Source organism: Sus scrofa, chromosome 14 (genome assembly GCF_000003025.6).
Source record: "Sus scrofa isolate TJ Tabasco breed Duroc chromosome 14, Sscrofa11.1, whole genome shotgun sequence".
Taxonomy (NCBI): domain Eukaryota; kingdom Metazoa; phylum Chordata; class Mammalia; order Artiodactyla; family Suidae; genus Sus; species Sus scrofa.
In genome coordinates this window covers 114706928-114724047 of record NC_010456.5, presented here as the reverse complement: position 1 = coordinate 114724047, position 17120 = coordinate 114706928, and the positions used below count along the sequence as shown (strand labels likewise).

At 49.8% G+C, this 17120-nt stretch overlaps 1 protein-coding gene across 4 annotated transcripts in view; it reads left to right on the top strand.

Moving 5' to 3' along the window:
* Positions 1 to 17120, top strand: part of SH3PXD2A (SH3 and PX domains 2A) — a 261793-nt gene that overhangs the window by 53204 nt on the left and 191469 nt on the right. For 3 of the 4 annotated variants that reach the window (XM_021072762.1, XM_021072764.1, XM_021072763.1), the window contains exon 2: positions 3328 to 3408. In XM_021072762.1, the coding sequence (XP_020928421.1) occupies positions 3328 to 3408 (81 nt within the window). Of the gene's footprint in view, positions 1 to 3327; positions 3409 to 13417; positions 13883 to 17120 lie in introns of those variants that run through there. The other variant, XM_021072765.1, reaches the window with a different exon arrangement.

The window sequence follows — 17120 nt, the reverse complement described above, 5'->3', positions numbered from 1 at the left end:
GGCTCTCTCCTGAGAGGGCCTGGTTGTTTGGGGCCTCCTTATGGTGCATCTGCCCGGGCAGAGGTCAGGATGGCAGCACCTGGCCATGCACTGTCTGTGGGCAGGGGAGCTGTAGCTTGGCAGGATTTGGGAGTCAAGGAGCTGGGAATCAGTGGGGGGATGGGGTGGGCTAGAACCCCTGTGAAAAGTACAGTCTGCAAAGCCAGTTGTGTATGAGAGTTTCCTCTGCTCCATCTGGTTTTGTGACATTCTTGACTTTTGACTTCAGTCTGGGCCCCAAGTTCTATCTCTTCTTGGTCTCGGGCTTTCAGAATTAACATGCCTCCCCCCATGTTCCTCTAGGTTCATCCCCTGCGCAAGGGCTGTACAGACTTTTCAGACCACCCAAAACTAATTAAAAAGATATCGTTCAGGAGTTTGCTGGTGGCTCAGCAGATTAAGGATCTGGCATTGTCACTGTTTTGGCGCAGGCTTGATCCCTGGCCTGGGAACTTCTGCATGCCATGGTTGTGGCTGGAAAAAAAAAAAAAAAGGTGTCATCAGTCTTGATCAAGTAGTTTGATTTGTTGTTGTCGTCTTTGCTATTTAGGGCCTCATGTGTGGCATATGGAAGTTCCCAGGCTCTGAGTTGAACACGAGCTGTAGCCGCTGGACTATGCCACAGCTACAGCAATGCTTGTTCCAAGCCTTGTCTGTGACCTACACCACAGGTCATGGCAATTGCTGGATCCTCTACCCACTGAGTGAGGCCAGGGATTGAACCTGCATCCTCACGGATACTAGTTGGATTTGTTACCACTGAGCCACAAGGGGAACTCCAATAGTTTGATTTTTATCCTCAGTCCTAAATTTACATATAGGGAGACAGTCCACTGTGGGTAAGAGCATGGGATTGAGTTCAATCCTTTGCTCTGTGTTTTCCTAGCTGTGTGACCCTGGGCAAGTTGTTTGGCTTCTCTGAATCCTGGCTTCCTCTTGTACGAAATGAGGGTAACAATGGGTTGAAGATTAAATGAGCTAATGTGTATGAATGCTTTACACTGTGCTGGTATGTTGTAATCATTACTTAAATGGTTTCTGCAGTTTATAATATGAGATATATGTTTATATATGCTATAAAACAAAGCATATCCCTGTATATTTATTTATGTCAGTAGTTTATTTTGGGCTTGTGAGGATAGGGATGGCCTACTTTATGTTCTTTCTTATTGGAAATACATAAAACATGTCATAAATGCTTCATTTCAGGGTGGCAACACTCAGCTGTATTTGCTTTTGCTTTATGGCCCTCTCTTCAGGTGCATTTCAGAACAAACACTCCACGTTGCACGAGGCTAAATCTGACGTAGAGATCGGAGGGGGAGAAGGCACTGGATTCAGAGCTTGTTTCCTTGCTGTTAACTGAGCAGCCAAACTTAAAGCCTCATACTCTTGTGTGCAAAACCCTCACAATGTTACTAAATATTTACGCCTCTCCCTCCCGCTTCCTCTAAATCCACATGTTGAAGCCGGGATGCCCAGTGTGATGGTGTCTGAGGCAGAGCCTTTGGGAAGTAATTAGGTTAGGATGAGGTCACGAGGGTGGACCCCAACGATGGGATTAGTTCCTTATAAGAAGAGGAGGAGCCTAGAGCTCACTCCGTCTTTACCACGTGAAGATACAGCAAGAAGGTGGCTAAAGGCAAGCCAGGAAGAGGGTTCCACCAGGAACCTTGGTCTTGGACTTTCTGTTCCCATGACTGGGGGAAATAAAGGTTGTTGTCTAAGGCACCCAGTCTATGGAATTATGCTATAGTAACCTGAACAGACCAAGAGAGCCTTGCTCCACACATCTGGTGGTCAGCCACTCTGATGCCAAGGTGTCCAAGGGGTCCTCCTCTTTGCTAATGTCCCTTCCTTCTCAGAGTTGCTGCAGCCCTGGCTTCTCTGGCTACTTTTTTCTCCTCTCTGATGGAGATCAGGTGAATCAGAAGCGCTGGGCAGAGACCTGGGAATCTGGATTTTATGGAGCTCCCCAGATGATTCTGATGGGTAGGGCATCCTGGCAAGGGAACCAGTGCTGTGACCTATGGCCACTCAGTCTCCTCTGAGGGAGGAAGCAGGTGGGGGTCTCACCCACACACCCTCCCTAAATGCGGTTCCTGGAGACCTCACAGCGGGGCCCAGGGGGGGATGATCAGCGGAATAGCCCTGAGGCTGTGTGACGGGACCCTTCCTCTAACTGAAGGCATGTCTTTGGTGTGAGTTCAGGTGAGAGGGACAGAAATGGTGGGAACAGCAGGCCAGATTGTGTGGGCCCAGGACTTTTTCTCCAGTCAGCAGTCCTGCCCACCTCCTGGCCAGGTGAGCCTTCCAGAGTGGCCTGAGGCAGTCATCTCAGAGAGGTCGATTGAGTACTGGGAACTGGGGTGACACTGGGAACTGGGGTCCTGAAATTCCTTCATTTCAGAAAAGTTTAGACCTCTTCCATGGGCTAATAACTTCTCTCCTGCAAATCTTCCTCTCATCCAGGAGGTCAGATTGGTTGTTCAATGGAGCAGAATGTTTTCTGAGTGCCCACTCTGTGCCAGGTACAGAGCTAAGACTCAGCTACTGAGCTGAATCACGCATCTCTGAAATGCTTTCAGTCTCTGGAAGTGGGTTCAGAGTGGGTTCCGAGGATCGGTTGTGGCAGGATAACCTGGAGCGGTTTGTTTAAAACATAGCTGCCCAGTGTCAGCAAATGCCTCACTCTGGTGAGGGGGTTTGATAATGGGAGAGGCTAAGCAAGCGTGGGGGCAGGGAATACAAATGGGAACTCTCTGTACCTTCTGTTCGCTTTTTTCTGTGAACCTGAAAATACTCTATAAAAGTAGTTAAATAAAGTGCAGATGTGGGAGCTCCCCAAACCCAGGTCTCCTTATGCAGAATTTCAGAGTGGTGTCTCTGCAGCTTTGGAAGTCCCTGTGTAGAATCTCATTCACCATAAAGTTAGAAGCAGGGAAGCTAGCTACTTAAATTCTTAAAACACCCCCAAATTTATGTTCATTGTATAAAGTACATATAAACAAAAAGAAGGAAATTAAAACCACTTGTAACTCTACTCTCCTAAGATAATCATTCTTGGCATGTTATTGAATACCCTTCTAGATATGTGTCTGTGTGTGTGTGTTTAGACCTATGTGTCGCATCCATGTATACCTGGCGGTGCACTAAGCCCTAGGGACAGAGATGAGAAAAAGAATGGGCCTGGCTGTGAAACACCTACAGCCATGTTAAATGATACCTGGCACAGCTCAGTGCCCAGCCTCAGTCACCCACTCATCTGCTCTTACCTTTTCCCCGCAGGTGTATATCATCAACGTGACCTGGTCTGACTCCACGTCCCAGACCATCTACCGGAGGTACAGCAAGTTCTTTGACCTGCAGGTGAGTGGGTCTGAGCTTGTATGGTGCCTGGTTCCACCTGAAGTGGCCTGAGTCTCTAGTGGGCTGGTCTCTTCATGCCCCCACTCATCCAGAGAACCCCCTCCAGACCTCTCAGGATCAGATTCTAACCAGAGCAGAAGGATGGAGGAGGGGACCTTGGTGGTCGAGCTGGACTAGACTCAGTCTTGGGTGTTGCAGGCAGACACTTGGGGCTTTGCCGGCTTCCTCAAACGGTCTTAACAGTCATGGTTTGTCACCCTCCTTCGTCTGGGGGTGGAAAACCAGGGCGGAGAGGCAGGAGGATGGCTGTAGGTGCTGTGTGCCTGAGCAGCCATGTGTCTATAAACATCCAGGGTGAGACACAAGCCACCACATCATTGTAGGCAAAGAAAAGCAAACACACAGAAAAGACTGTAACAGAAAATGAGCCATTTCTTGAACTACAGACACAAACTGGGGATACCACTGTGTCTATCTAATGGAATCAGGCCCTTGTCGCCCTATTTGTACACACATGTATGATGTGTGTGCCTCTCTAACGTACACAAGCGTGTCACACAGGGGGATGGTAGCATGGCTCCTACAGCTCCATTGTGGACACCTTCCTTGATGCCAACTAATTTGGCTAGGCCTCTTCGGGTTATAAATGATAGTTTTATACTCATACTGGCTTAGACAAAAAAGAGACTTGGTTGGAAGGATATACCAGGGAAGCTTATGCAGGTCAACCTGTGGTGGAAAAGGGAGTGAGGCAGTGGGCTCAGGGACGGCTGAAACTGGGTGCTGCTCTCCATCTGTCTTGTCTCTGGGCACTATCCTCAGCTTCCTGAGTAGCTCAGCTCCTAATAGCTCCCAAATTTCATATTTTGTGGTTTCCAACAGCACAGAAACTGTGCTTCTCTCCCAGTTCCAAATTGGAGCATCCCAGGGAAGATTCTGATTGGCCTGAGCTGGATCAGGTACCCTCTCTGCACCAATCACTATGGCCTGTTATAGAGGGGCATAGGCACAGACAAAGCCACTAGGGGGTCCACCCTTGTTTATCAGAGGCAGGCACCAGACAAGGCAGAATTACTGTGAGTCGGGCGGCAACCCTTGCTCTACCAGGAAGGGAAAACTGAGAGTGTCTAGATTCTTCCTTAGGGCTATCAGCCTGGTCAATAAAAACACAAAGAACATCCACTGCTGGCCCTAACAACCAAGGTCCACTCCTTCGTCTGCTGGCCTCTCTGGTGGTGAGTCATCTTAGAGAGGCTAGGCTTGCAATGTTCACACCCATGTACCTGACCTTATCCCATTGTCCTTATTACTGTACCTGTGAGATGAGCCAAAGGTGAGCCAGCTTCCTGCATTACGAATCCTCTCTTAATCTAACACTATGGGCTTGGATATCTCATTGAATATGGGATTAAAAGCCACTCCTTACCCTCCTGCCTTCTTCTTCCCCCATCAATTCCTGTCCAGTCTCCTTGTGTCCTTTTGTCATAAACTGTTGGAATTTGCTGGTACCCCATCAATGGGTGTAGTGTGCTGGACAGGAAATGATAACTTAGTTGGGGAGAGGGAACCCTGAAAGGACTCATTGATGAGCCAGAGGAGGTCTGAGAGCTCTCAAATCAGAACCTCCCCCCCCGCCCCCACCACCTTTCTATTCTGTTCCTGCTCCCCTTCCCTAGTTACAGAATCTCACAAGAAAGGAATGCTGCTCCCCCCACTTCTCCCTTGCCTGGAGGGTTCTTTGTGTCAGAGGGGACACATGGCATGAAGCAACTTGTAGGATGTGCTGGCCGTGGTCATGAGCATGGCCAGGCCTGTCCATGTGGTTCATTGCCACCCTCTTGACCCTCTTGATGCTGTTTGGAAAGGAGTTGGGATGGTTCTTTGGAATTTAACCTTTCAACCAAGCAAGCATCTTTGGGAACCTGTTTTTCAAAACTTTGACATGATGACTTTTAGTGAGGTTCATTTTAGAAAGCCTTTCGTATTTATCAGGATCTCTGATTTTAATATGGTGGTTCCTATAGAGGAAGAACAAATGGCATTGCTGATTCCCTCTCTGGTAACTGGTGGCCCTCAGAATGCAGCTTGGAGCTTAGGCACTGGGGACCCATTGCCCAGGACTGGTTACTGGCTCTGTCCCTCTGTAACACCAGACACCTCCATAACTTCTCCATTTTTTCAAGAATGAAGATTTCAATGGTAACCACCCAGTAGGGTTGTTGTGAGGATTGAGTGAGTGAATCCATGTTTTTCTGAACACGTGGTTGTCTAGTGAGTTATTCAGTGTTAAGGGTGACAAGGACGCTGGGCTGCCTGGCTGGAGGGTCTCCCATCATGGTGTTGCTTTCTCGGTTCCCTCTCTTGGCTTCACTCTGCTGAGGAGCTACCCTGGGCCCAGGCCTGTGCCAAAGTCTTTAGAGTCCCACAGGCTCTCTCTGGAGTCTGCCCCTGGAGCAGGCTGCAGTGAGTGGCGGGGGGTGAGGGGGGCTGTATAGCCTGCAGAGGGCTGCTCTCAGAATCCTCCTGCTCCTCCCCTTTTTGGAGGAGCCCACCTTGGAACCCTGGAAGTCCTAGGCTGACGAAGCCAGCCTGGGGGAAGCTGCTTACCAACTTGTGATTTTATGCCTTCAGGAGAGCGTATACTCAAAAAAAAAAAAAAAAGAAAAAGAAAAAAAAGGTGTATATTCCAAATATTGCAGGAGATATACTAAAAAATTGTTCATTGTTTACCTGAAATTCATATTGTATCTTTTGTCCTGTATTTGTGTTTGCTAAGTCCGGCAGCCTTAACCTGGGTGTGCATGGTGTGGGTGGAAGTATAAAGACGAGGAAGACAGGCTGGCTCCTGGTGAGAGAGAATTGGCCTTTGCTGAGGCCCCCACCGTGTTGGCACTTTCATAGGGCAGAAGTGGCACAGGCTGAAGAACATTCGGTTGAGAAGGACAAGGCCCTTTCCTTCTAGGACTCTGCATCTGGTGGGGAAAATAGGCCTTTCAGCAGTTAAGTCCACTGTAAGTGAAATAAATACTAGATGGAAGTACAAGCAACATGCTATGGAATGAGGGGGAAGGAAAGAGCATTCTTCTTGGGAGGGGGGGAACTCAGAAGATGCCATATGGTTTTGATTGGTGATGGTGGCCTAGAGTGATATAGCCACCCACCCTGACTCCAGTTTGGGGGGGATTTGGTTGTTTTTTGCTATTTATAGTTACTGGGGTAAAGTATGTCCCTAACTTATTTCTTAGTTCATTTATGCCTGCTTGTCTACCTCCTTCTCTCCATCTGTCCATCCATCTATCCATTTGTTCATCTATCCGTCCATCCATCCATCCATCCATCCTTCCTCAGTCATCCAGTCTTAAGCACCTGCCTTCTGTGTCCCTGGCAGGATGCCAGGCTCTGGGTGGAGATTTAATAGGGGGCAAAAGCAGATCTGGTTTCCACTTTTATGGGAGTAACAGCTTAGTGAGGGAAGACAGGTTTTGGCTTAACATTATATATACATTCCTCTTATGACTCAGCAAGTTAAGAACCTGACATAGTATCCATGAGGATACAGGTTCAATCCCTGGCCTTGCTCAGTGGGTTAAGGATCCAGCCTTGCCATGAGCTGTGGTTTAGGTTACAGATGTGGCTCAGATCTGGTGTTGCTGTGGCTGTGGTATAGGCCTGATATAGCTGGTATAGGCCTGGTATAGCTGCCAGAGCTGCAGTTCTGATTCAACCCCTAGCCTGGAAGCTTCCATGTGCCTTAGGTGTGGCTATAAAAAAAAAAAAAAGAAACGAAGTGAAATTTACTTTCTTGGTCATGCTACATTGTAAGTGCCCAGTAGCCACAGTGGCTAATTGCTATGTATCAAGCAGATAATGGAAGATTTCTTTTGTTTTTAATTTTTATGAAAATTTTCATATGATTTTTAAAGGTCACTTTCCATTTACAGTTATTACAAAACATTGGCTATATTCCCCATTGTTCTATAATGCATCCTTGAGCCTGTCTTACAGGAGTTTGTGTCTCCCACTTTCCTGCCCTTATAGTGCCCCCATTGGTAATCCCTGGCTTGTTCTCTAGATGTGGGACATTTCTATCATCATCTATTGGACTCTGCTTCCTTGGACCTTCTGAGACACATCATAGAGTCAATCTGGCTTTGAGCCCACCCCAGCGTGCTCTGCCGCCTCCCGGTCCCTCCCTACTTGTCTTCTAACATCTTCTAGGATCCCTGTGTTCCACCACGACTTGGCCCATCCGTAGAGCAGTTCAAATTCAACAGCTATTCCAAACACCTCTTCTGGAAACCAGGTCAGTTACCAGAGAGGGCTTTTAAGGACGTTTCAGATGTCAAGTTGGGAACAGGGAGAGGAGAGGCTCTTGGTCTCCAAATGGAAACTGGTTTCTTCTAAAAATAATCCACCACTCAGCCCTATCTGACCAGGAAAGGGGCCTGTCCCAGAGGGAGTTGGTGGGGACAAGGCTTGATGTTGAGGCCTGTTTGGTTAGAAAGAGCTTGGACTACTTGGAGGTACAGTGCAGGGGAGAAGGAGGAGGGAAAAGGGCCACTGATGCTCTTAACTTGCCCTCTGTTTTTGGCGCTGGACCACACTTCCAGCCTCTGTAAATTTCCTTGCACAGCTCCTTCACTGTTAAGTATCTCTCGCAAGGCCCGGCCCCACCGAGGAAGGACCGGAAGGCTCTCTGAAGCTCCGGCTCCATCGAAGGTTGTTTCACAATCTGACCTACAAGGCCCTGGGATCCAGTAATTGCTTTGCAAACATTGGCTCCATAGTGCTGCTGGCCCTTTAGTCTGAACTCCGGCCAGTGAATGTACAGGGTCAATATTTGATCAGAGCTGGGAGAGGCCCTGTAGCCTCCCCCACGCTGCTTGGGAGACAGAGTTAAGAAGGCTGTTCGGGTTTGCTCATTAGCTCTGAGGGACTTAACCTGTTTTGAAGAGCTTTTTTTTTTTTTTTTTTTTTTTTGGTCTTTTGTCTTTTTTGTTGTTGTTGTTGCTATTTCTCGGGCCGCTCCCGCAGCATATGGAGGTTCCCAGCCTAGGGGTTGAATCGGAGCTGTAGCCACCGGCCTACACCAGAGCCACAGCAACTCGGGATCCAAGCCGCGTCTGCAACCTACACCACAGCTCACGGCAACGCCAGATCGTTAACCCACTGAGCAAGGGCAGGGATCGAACCCGCAACCTCATGGTTCCTAGTCGATTCGTTAACCACTGCGCCACGATGGAAACTCCTGAAGAGCTTTTATCTCTCTTCCTTATTCATCTCTCCAGCCTCTCTACCCACTTACCTACCCAGGGTCCCACTCACTTTTCAGCTCTCAAATAGTCAGGTTCGTGATGGGTGAGCAAAACTATAATCCCTGAATCGTTAGTAACCAGCCTCTGGAGGGATGTATATGTGCGCGAGTTCTGAGAGTCATAGGATCACAGCATTTTCATAATTAGAGGAGTTCTGTTCCCAGTCCCTTACTTTGCAGGTGAACATCTGTGTTCATTTTCCCATTCATTAAATTTACATGAGCTTTGTTTTGGTTTAATGTCCAGAGCTGCCTTCAGCTTACATCAAACTGGGAATGATCCTGGTGTGTACAGGGATCAACCTGAGAATAGAAGAGGGGTCTGGGGGAGGAGTCTGTCCTGCAGGCTCTGTCTGTTAATCCCCGAGGTAAGCTCTGTGTTGTTTGAGATCATTGACCCTAGACTAAAACCTGGGGGAGGTAACTTGCCAAGTTCTAAGAACAGTTTTGCACCAGGGATTCTAGGGAGTTTGGGCACCGGATGTGCCGTTCTAGCTCCAGCAGTGCCGTGAGCTGAGGGTCATTGTGATTGCTCACGTGCCCTGGACTGACAAGAACAATGGCCTGAACAAGGGTCAGTCCCCAGTCCCAGGAAGCCTCCTATTGTTGGCCACGGCGAAGATGGGAAACATGGCAGCAGGCTGAGTACACTGTCTTCTCACACCGCTTTGGACAGTAGTCAAAACAAGTGTGATTGAGCTCAGTTCCATGGAGGGAGCCCTAGGAGGTGTTAATGAATGGCCAGGAAAAGTTTCAAACCGTTGTATGATAGCAGTTATCAAAGATACATCTTTTGTAAGTATATATGCAGCATAAATACATAAATATTTTTTAAAGGTCTGGAAAGACGCACTCCAAATTGGTAATAGAGTTTTCTCTGGAAGACAGTTGGGGACACTGATAGGAGGAGGGGCTTGGTCAAAGGAGAACCTGAGCCTTATTTGTAATGTTTTACTTTTTTGAAAAAGGAGACTGTGGAGCTCCCATGGTGGCTCAGTGGGTTAAGAACCCGACATAGTGTCTGTGAGGATGCGGGTTCGATCCCTGGCCCTGCTCAGTGGGTTAAGGATCTTGCAATGCCATGAGCTATGGTTTAGGTCGCAGATGTAGCTGGGATCCGGCATTGCGGTGGCTGTGGTATAGACTGGCAGCTGCATCTTGGATTCAACCCCCAGCCTGGGAATTTCCATATGCTGCAGGTGCGGATCTAAAAAGACAAAAAAGAAAAAGAAAAAAGACTAATTAAAAAATTTTAGGAGTTTCTGTCATGGCTCAGCAGAAACAAATCTGACTAGTATCCATGAGGACGCAGGTTTGATCCCTGGTCTCTTTCAGTGGGTTAAGGATCTGGCATTGCAGTGAGCTGTGGTATAGGTCACAGACATGGCTTGGATCTGGTATTGCTATGGCTGTGGTGTAGGCTGGCTGCTATAGCTCCGATTCAACCCCTAGCCTGGGAACCTCCATATGCTGCAGGTGCAGCCCTGAAAAGACAAAAAAAAATTTTTTTTAAGAAGGAAAATGTGTTCGTGTATTACAACATTAATATGTAATAATTTAAAAAAATGCTTATGTGGGGAGATGGGAAAAGTGGGAGGTATAAAATAAACTCTATCTCCCTGGTCATTACTATATAATTAGAAAAAGCACAGGTTAAAAAAAAAGTAAATATTGGAGTTCCCCACTGGCCCAGGAGTTAAGGATCTGGCGTTGTCACTACTGTGGCCCAGGTTCCATCCCCAGCCTGGGAATTCCCACATGCCGCGGGTGTGGCTTAAAAAATGTAGACATTAAGAACATAAATAACAAGAGAAAGAAAATGAAAACAATTATTAAAATCACATTACTCATATTCCTTGAGCCATCATTCTAGATCATTGCTATGGAATGGAACTGGTTAGAATCCATTACAGCAAACCCCAGGGACTGTCTAAATTATCTTGTCAGATTGGAATCTTGTATTCAGAAATTGCTTACAATGCATGAACTGTGTATTAAGTCAAGAAACACTTGGGAGGCAGTTCTTCTGTCATGATGAACCATGCTGAGAGTTTTGTGGTAGCGGAGTGCAGTGGTTAAGGACAGGTGCTTCAGGGCCAGGCTGGTTGGATTCCAAGAGCAGCTCCAGCATTTCCTAGCATAACCTACCCTTGGTGGGTTCTTTAATCTCTCCGTACCTCGGTTCTCTCATCTGTGAGATGGGGATCATAAAAACACCTGCCTCCTGGGGTGATTGTAAGAGGGAAATTGGACAATCCACAGAAAGGGAACCCGGAGAATAGTGACGGGTGAGGCCTGCTGAGGAGTCCCCAGACAAGGAAGCTGAGACCTCACCAGTTTGGTCCTCAGAAACTTAACGCCAAGATAAAATAGCTGGACATCCCCATTCCAGCTGGAGGCAGAGGTTTCTTTCTGGGTCGCATTTATATGACTTCACTTTGACCACATAGCTCAGTCTGCTTCCAAGCGGGAGAGGCAGGTGGTGGTGGTAAGGGTTTCCCATGTCAACTTTCAAAAAACTGCACAACCTGAAAGGTGAGAGTTAAGTTTTATTTGGGATAAAATTAGGGCTGAAGCCCTGGAGACAGCATCTCAGGGAGCCCAGAGAAACTCTCTCACCCCAAAGTGTAATGACCGACTCACCTTCGTCCCAGTAACACCATTAGGAAAACACTGTTTTTTCGAAGTCATTATTGGTTGACAGTTTTTCCTTGCTCTTGGAAAGAGGCATCTTTCAGATTCCTGATGGAACATGGAGATTCCAGGGGAGCCCTGTAGGGATTCCGGTAGCTCCTTGGGATTCTGTGGCTGGCTTCCCTTTCCCCAGGGAGCTGGCTCTGCCCCACTGCTCCCTTTCATCTGGGCCCCATGACCTGAGGGTGGACTCCAGCTTCCTCTCTGTCTCTACTGATTTCCCCTCTGGCAGGCCCTGCCTAGTCCTGGGGAATGCCGTGTGGTGACTGTGCTCCAGGGCATGTTGAGCAGGGAAGGCCTGGGGAAAGGGCACCTCCAGGCTGGCTCAGGATGGAAAGCTGTTTACCACTGAGTTAGCTTGGTACCCAGCTAGAATGCAAAGGTAGGTTTATTTTTTTTCCACTCCAAGCAGATGGAATTTGTACGGTTTGCAAGGTGATTCCTTTTTGTGAGTTTCCTCAAACCCCTGTGACTTTAGACTTTGTGCACGAGGGGCCTCACAGGTCCAGAATAGATGGAGAGCGGCGACTGGAGGCAGCGTATGTGGGGGAGGCCCTCTGCATACTGTCAGCCACCCCCACCCCCTGCCCTGGGCAAGGCCTAAGGATGCAAAGAGAGAAGGGGAGCTTGTCCAGGGGTCTGAAGCAGCCTAGAGCCGTGGATCCTCGCCATGCTACAAGTATACTTGGGAAATGAACCTTTTCTTGTTCAGACGAGTACGTGGTCTGTGAGCACCTGTTTTGGTACCCATGTGCATTTGGTGAATTGGTCTTCTGGTGAATGATTTATAGGTGATCCTGGCACCTGTCTCCCAGGGGGCTTCTAACAGATACAGGCCATGTCTGATGAGACCCTTGCTTGTGACCAAGCAAGGGTAGTCAAGAGCTACCTCTGCCTTTTTCTGCTTGCATCCTCCCCCAAGGGCAAGATGGGATTGTCCCTGTGGCAGTGTCTCTTTCTGTAAATATTGGGGAAGATTGTAAGCAAAGTTGGAATGTCTTCTGGGTAGTACACCTTGGCACTGTGCATTGGCTCTAAGCCTCTGGGTGAAGTCTGGTGGGTCTGGGCACTAGAGACATAGGGGGCTGCCTGCTCCTCCAGTGACTGCCCTGCAGGGCTGATGAAAGAGCGATCAGCTTTGTGCACATATCACAATATGGGAGGTACATGCTTGCCAGCCGTCGCTAACTAGATCTGCTGGAGAACTGGGGTGGAATTGGGAGTTTTACAACCTGAAGGCCCCTAGAAATCATCTACCAAGAAGATGCATATCTGGCACTTGTGCTGCCACTTTGCGGTTTCGAGCCCACAGCAGGCTCACTAATCGATCACAGCACGTACCCATCCTGGACCCAGGGCTGATACTGTTCATTGATCATGAGCCTAGACATGGTCTCAGGATCTTTCTTAAAAAAACAAACCCAAATACCTTCAGGAAGACACTACCTATCAATTGGCAATGGCACCTTGATATGAGCCTTATTGGCCACCCTCTGATGTGGTCCATTTCCTTTATGTGACACAAGAGGAAATGGGGCCTTAAGAGAGGAAGTGACTCATCCACATTCCAGGGCCATCAGGTGACAGACAGCAGGACTAGGAGCAGTCGGGCACTCCAGCTTTAGTTCATTCCAGCTTGGAGTTTTAGGCTCCTCCAGAAGTTCTCTGTTTTTGGCTGAGGAGAGTAGGAAGCCCCTCCTGCATCCCCAAGACAGCTCCTGGGGGAGAGGCAATCATTCCCCTTCCCTGGAAGAAGATGCCTGTGCCACGAGCAGAAGACTTCTCTCTCACAGAATTGCCGTCGTGGCTCAGTGGAAATGAATCTGACTAGTATCCATGAGAATGCAGGTTCGATCCCTGGCCTCACTCAGTGGGTTAAGATCCAGCATTGCTGTGAGCTGTGGTGTAGGTCACAGATAAGGTTCGGATCTGATGTTGCTGTGGCTGTGGTATAGGCACAGAGCGGCAGCTGCAGCTCTGATTCAACCCCTAGCCTGGAAACCTCCATATGCTGGGCGTGGCCCTAAAAAGACAAAAGAACAAAAAAGAAGACTTCTTTCAGCTCCCAGAAAGGTCTGACTGGCTGCTGCCTGGAACTCAGCCTGTGTCCTGCCTACCACCACTCACCTCTCTTGTTGGATAATCAACCCCAGCTTTGCCAGAGGCAGCATCTGAGTCAGGCCACCTGCAGGACTGCTCAGAGCTGCACACCTTGTTTTCCCAGCATTAGGGTGTCATGTCAGGGTGTGTTTGGTTGTTATGTCAGAAGGCCCTGTAGTGGTCACCTCCCTCCTCTCTAGTCCCAGGCCCCAAGGTCAGACCTAGAAAACTCAGCTCTGCCCCCACAGGGCCCCCATCTACCCCTTGTTGGATTACCTGCAGAAAGTTGGCTGGAAAGTAGGTGGGGGCAAAGTGTCCCCTCCAAACTGAAGAATGAAGGGAAGGAAGATCTATGGTGGTGGCCAGGTGAGTGGGATGTGCATGTGTGTGTGTGTGTGTGTGTGTGTGTGTGTGAGTGTGTGAGTGTGTGTGTGTGTGTGTGGTGGCCAGGTGAGGAGTGGTGTGTGTGTGTGTGTGTTCGCTCTTTGAAGCCTTCGGCAGTGACCACATTACTCCCTTCCCACAGGAAGGAATGTCAAGCCAATCCGGGCACCTTGGAGGAGTGCCAGCTGCATGCCTGGCACTGGCCTTGGAAATGGGGACTGGAGGGGAAAAGTCAGGGTCATCCGGGGTGGAAAAGCCAGGCCAACTGCCTTGGCCTGAGCCAGAGCCGCCAGCTGGTGGGAGACTCAGGGTGGGGCAGAAGGCATAGAATGGGTAAGCAACCCAGGGTGTAGACCGCTGCCATCAGGCCTGCTTGTCCCCCTCCCCCACAACACAGCAGCAACAGTTGGTTTTGCTTTTTGACTCCTGTGGACCTGGGACAGCCAGGGAGAACCGTGGGCTCCTTTGAGGAAGACAGTTTATTCGTCCCTCCGGCAGGCAAACTGCCACCAGCTGGGTGACCAGCTGCGATGACTTCTCTCCCAGCTCCCTGCCACCCTGACTGGACCTCAGCCCCTACATGATTTTGGGGGCTGCAGTTCCTCATCTCAGGGATGTTGTAGGAGTTGTCAGAGAATTGGAGTTCTTTCCCTTATATCCAAAATTTAGCTGGAGCCAAGGGGAAAAAAAAGATTTTATTTTATTAAAATTTTTTTCAATTTAAAGTATAGTTGATTTATAGTTGATTTACAATATTGTGCCAATTTCTGCTACACAGCAAAGTGATTCAGGCATACACATATATACATTCTCTTTCATAGTCTGGAAAAGAGATTTTGGATTCATCAGAGAAACTCTGTAGTTGGGTGACGTCAGGCTTGCCACGAGATCTCGTGGGATTCCTGGTGCCGGCATCCCAACGTTCTGAGTGGAGCAATCTGTCTCTGTGATGGGCAGCTTGGGCTTTGTGATCAAACCAATTTACACAAGTGTGCACCTCACCCCACCTGTTATCAGCTGAATGACCCTGGACCATACCTGACCTCCAAGAGACTCAGCCATTCTATCTGCAAAAGGCTCTAATTGCAGAAGCTGCCTCATAGAGTCCTCGGGAGCTTTCCAGAAGACAGAGCCCAGGAAGCCTTTCCCCCGAGCCTGCAGCAGTTCGGGAGCAGTATAGGGTGACAATCACTTCCCTGTGGACGCTGTGTCTGTCCAGCCTGGACCAGGCGAACTTCTTCCCAGCTACACAAGGATCTAGGCACCCCCGGGCTGCAGTAAATGAAGGTTCCAGGGCTGGCCAGGGACAACCCCAGATGCCAGCCAGAGTTTAGCTCCATCTGCTAATTAGGGAGTGTTTATCTGGTGCCCAGCAGAACAAAGTGGCCGGTTCAGCCACACTGGACAGCTGAGCTCAGTGCTGGTAGGGGGCTGGCGGGGAGACTAGGAATGGGGCGGGTGCAGGGCATCCTGGGGCTAAATGGACCACATTCAGATATACCTTTAAAAAAAAAAAGAAAAAAGAAAAAAACCACCCAAACAGGAAGTATGAGGCTGGTGTACAGGCTGGAGTTGAGATGCTTGCAGAGAGGGTGGTTCTGGTGCAGGACAAGTGGCCATTCTTCGCACTGAGACAGTCCTGGGCTGGTCTCCCAAGGGCATCTCTGGTGAAGGCCAGTCTGTCTGGTTCCTCAGGGAAATGGGGTTGTTTTTATCCTAAGAGTCCCAGGGCTGCACCCCTCATCTTGGAACCTGGTGAGGAGGAACCCCCAGTGGGAGGATGGAGAGGACCCCCTGTGTACCCGTCCCCAAGAGTGATGGGACCCCCTGCTCCTCCCTCCATCCCACGGGGCAGTGGAGTGGGGACCAGGACGGGGAGGGACAGGATAAGAAATCTTCCACATGTAGGAGGACCCAAAGCTGTGAGGTTTTATCCATCGTCTTATGTGTTTGGGGATGCTGCGGGCTGGTCAGAATACCTAGATTTCTTGGCTATAGTTGAGAACCAAGGTGGGGGAGGGTAGAGCTGCAGAACCACCCTCCTCTCTGTGGGAGGAGGGCCAGGATCCAGACCGGTAGTGTTCTGGGATCCACACACTAAACCCTTCTGCCCACTGTCACTTGTCACTTTGATGTGGCCCCTACATGGGCCAGGGCACCACACAGCGGGCCTGGGAGAACCAGTGCCTTGGAGAGGAGGGGGATCATCCCCCCTTGCCAGGAAGGCTTGGGCTACAGAGCAGGTAGGGCTGGGCTGGCCGCTGGAGGTGGGTGCTGCCCTGACACCCCGCCCCCCGCCACCCCGCCCAGACTCGGGGGAGTGTCTGGGCTGGGCAGAGATAAAGAAGTTGACTGTTTCTGTGTGTGTGTTCATTTCCTTCTCTGCCCTTGAGTCTCAGATTCTCCCTATGTGTTCTCCCTCTGTCTCTCTCTTTCCCCAGTTTCTCTGTTATCTCTCTCTCCCCAGGGGTCTCTGAGTCTGGGCCTGTCTCCAGGCCTGGCTCTGCTCATCCCTGTGGCCTTTCCCTAGCCGTCTTTCTGGAGGCATGTTCTCTGCCTCTGGTTTGTCTTTGTCAGTCTCCGGGTCTCACCAGTCTCTATCTCCTCCTTCTGCCGCAGCCCAACAGGAGTCTGGGAGAAGGGCAGGTGAGGCCCTGACCGGATCTGTATGGGGGGCTGCTGACTGCGATGAGAAGGGGGCTTGGCAAGTCTGTAACTTGAAGGCAAAAGCCCGTGGTGGGGAGTGGGGCTGCTTCCCCTTCTCAGAGGACTGTGCAGCCTCAAAATTAACCGTTTTCCTGATGGTGGCTCATGTATAGACATTCCTTTTGGAATCTGGTGGTACCTTGGCACCCTGGTGGGAGACTGCCCTGCTTCCAGAGGGCACCTGTGATAGCCGTCGGCTCCTCTTCCTCCTAGAAGAGATATGACTGCAGAGCCACAGTGTTCCAGGGCCATGAGTGCAGGGAGCTGGCAGTTCCCTCAGCCCTCACCCAGGCTGCCCCAGAGAGTTGGGCTCGGGGTTGCTGTGGGTAGGCTGGGGACGTGGAGGGCAGGAACCACAGGCTGCCTCCTCCCCTTCTCTGGCTGGGCAGAGGGTCTCATCTGTCTGCTCCATCACCTAATCCCTTCCTGCCCCATGCTAGCTGTCCTTCCAGGGCCACACCTGCTGCACTGCTGTCCCCACTAGAAATAGCTGAGCAGTGGGCATTTGCCCAGA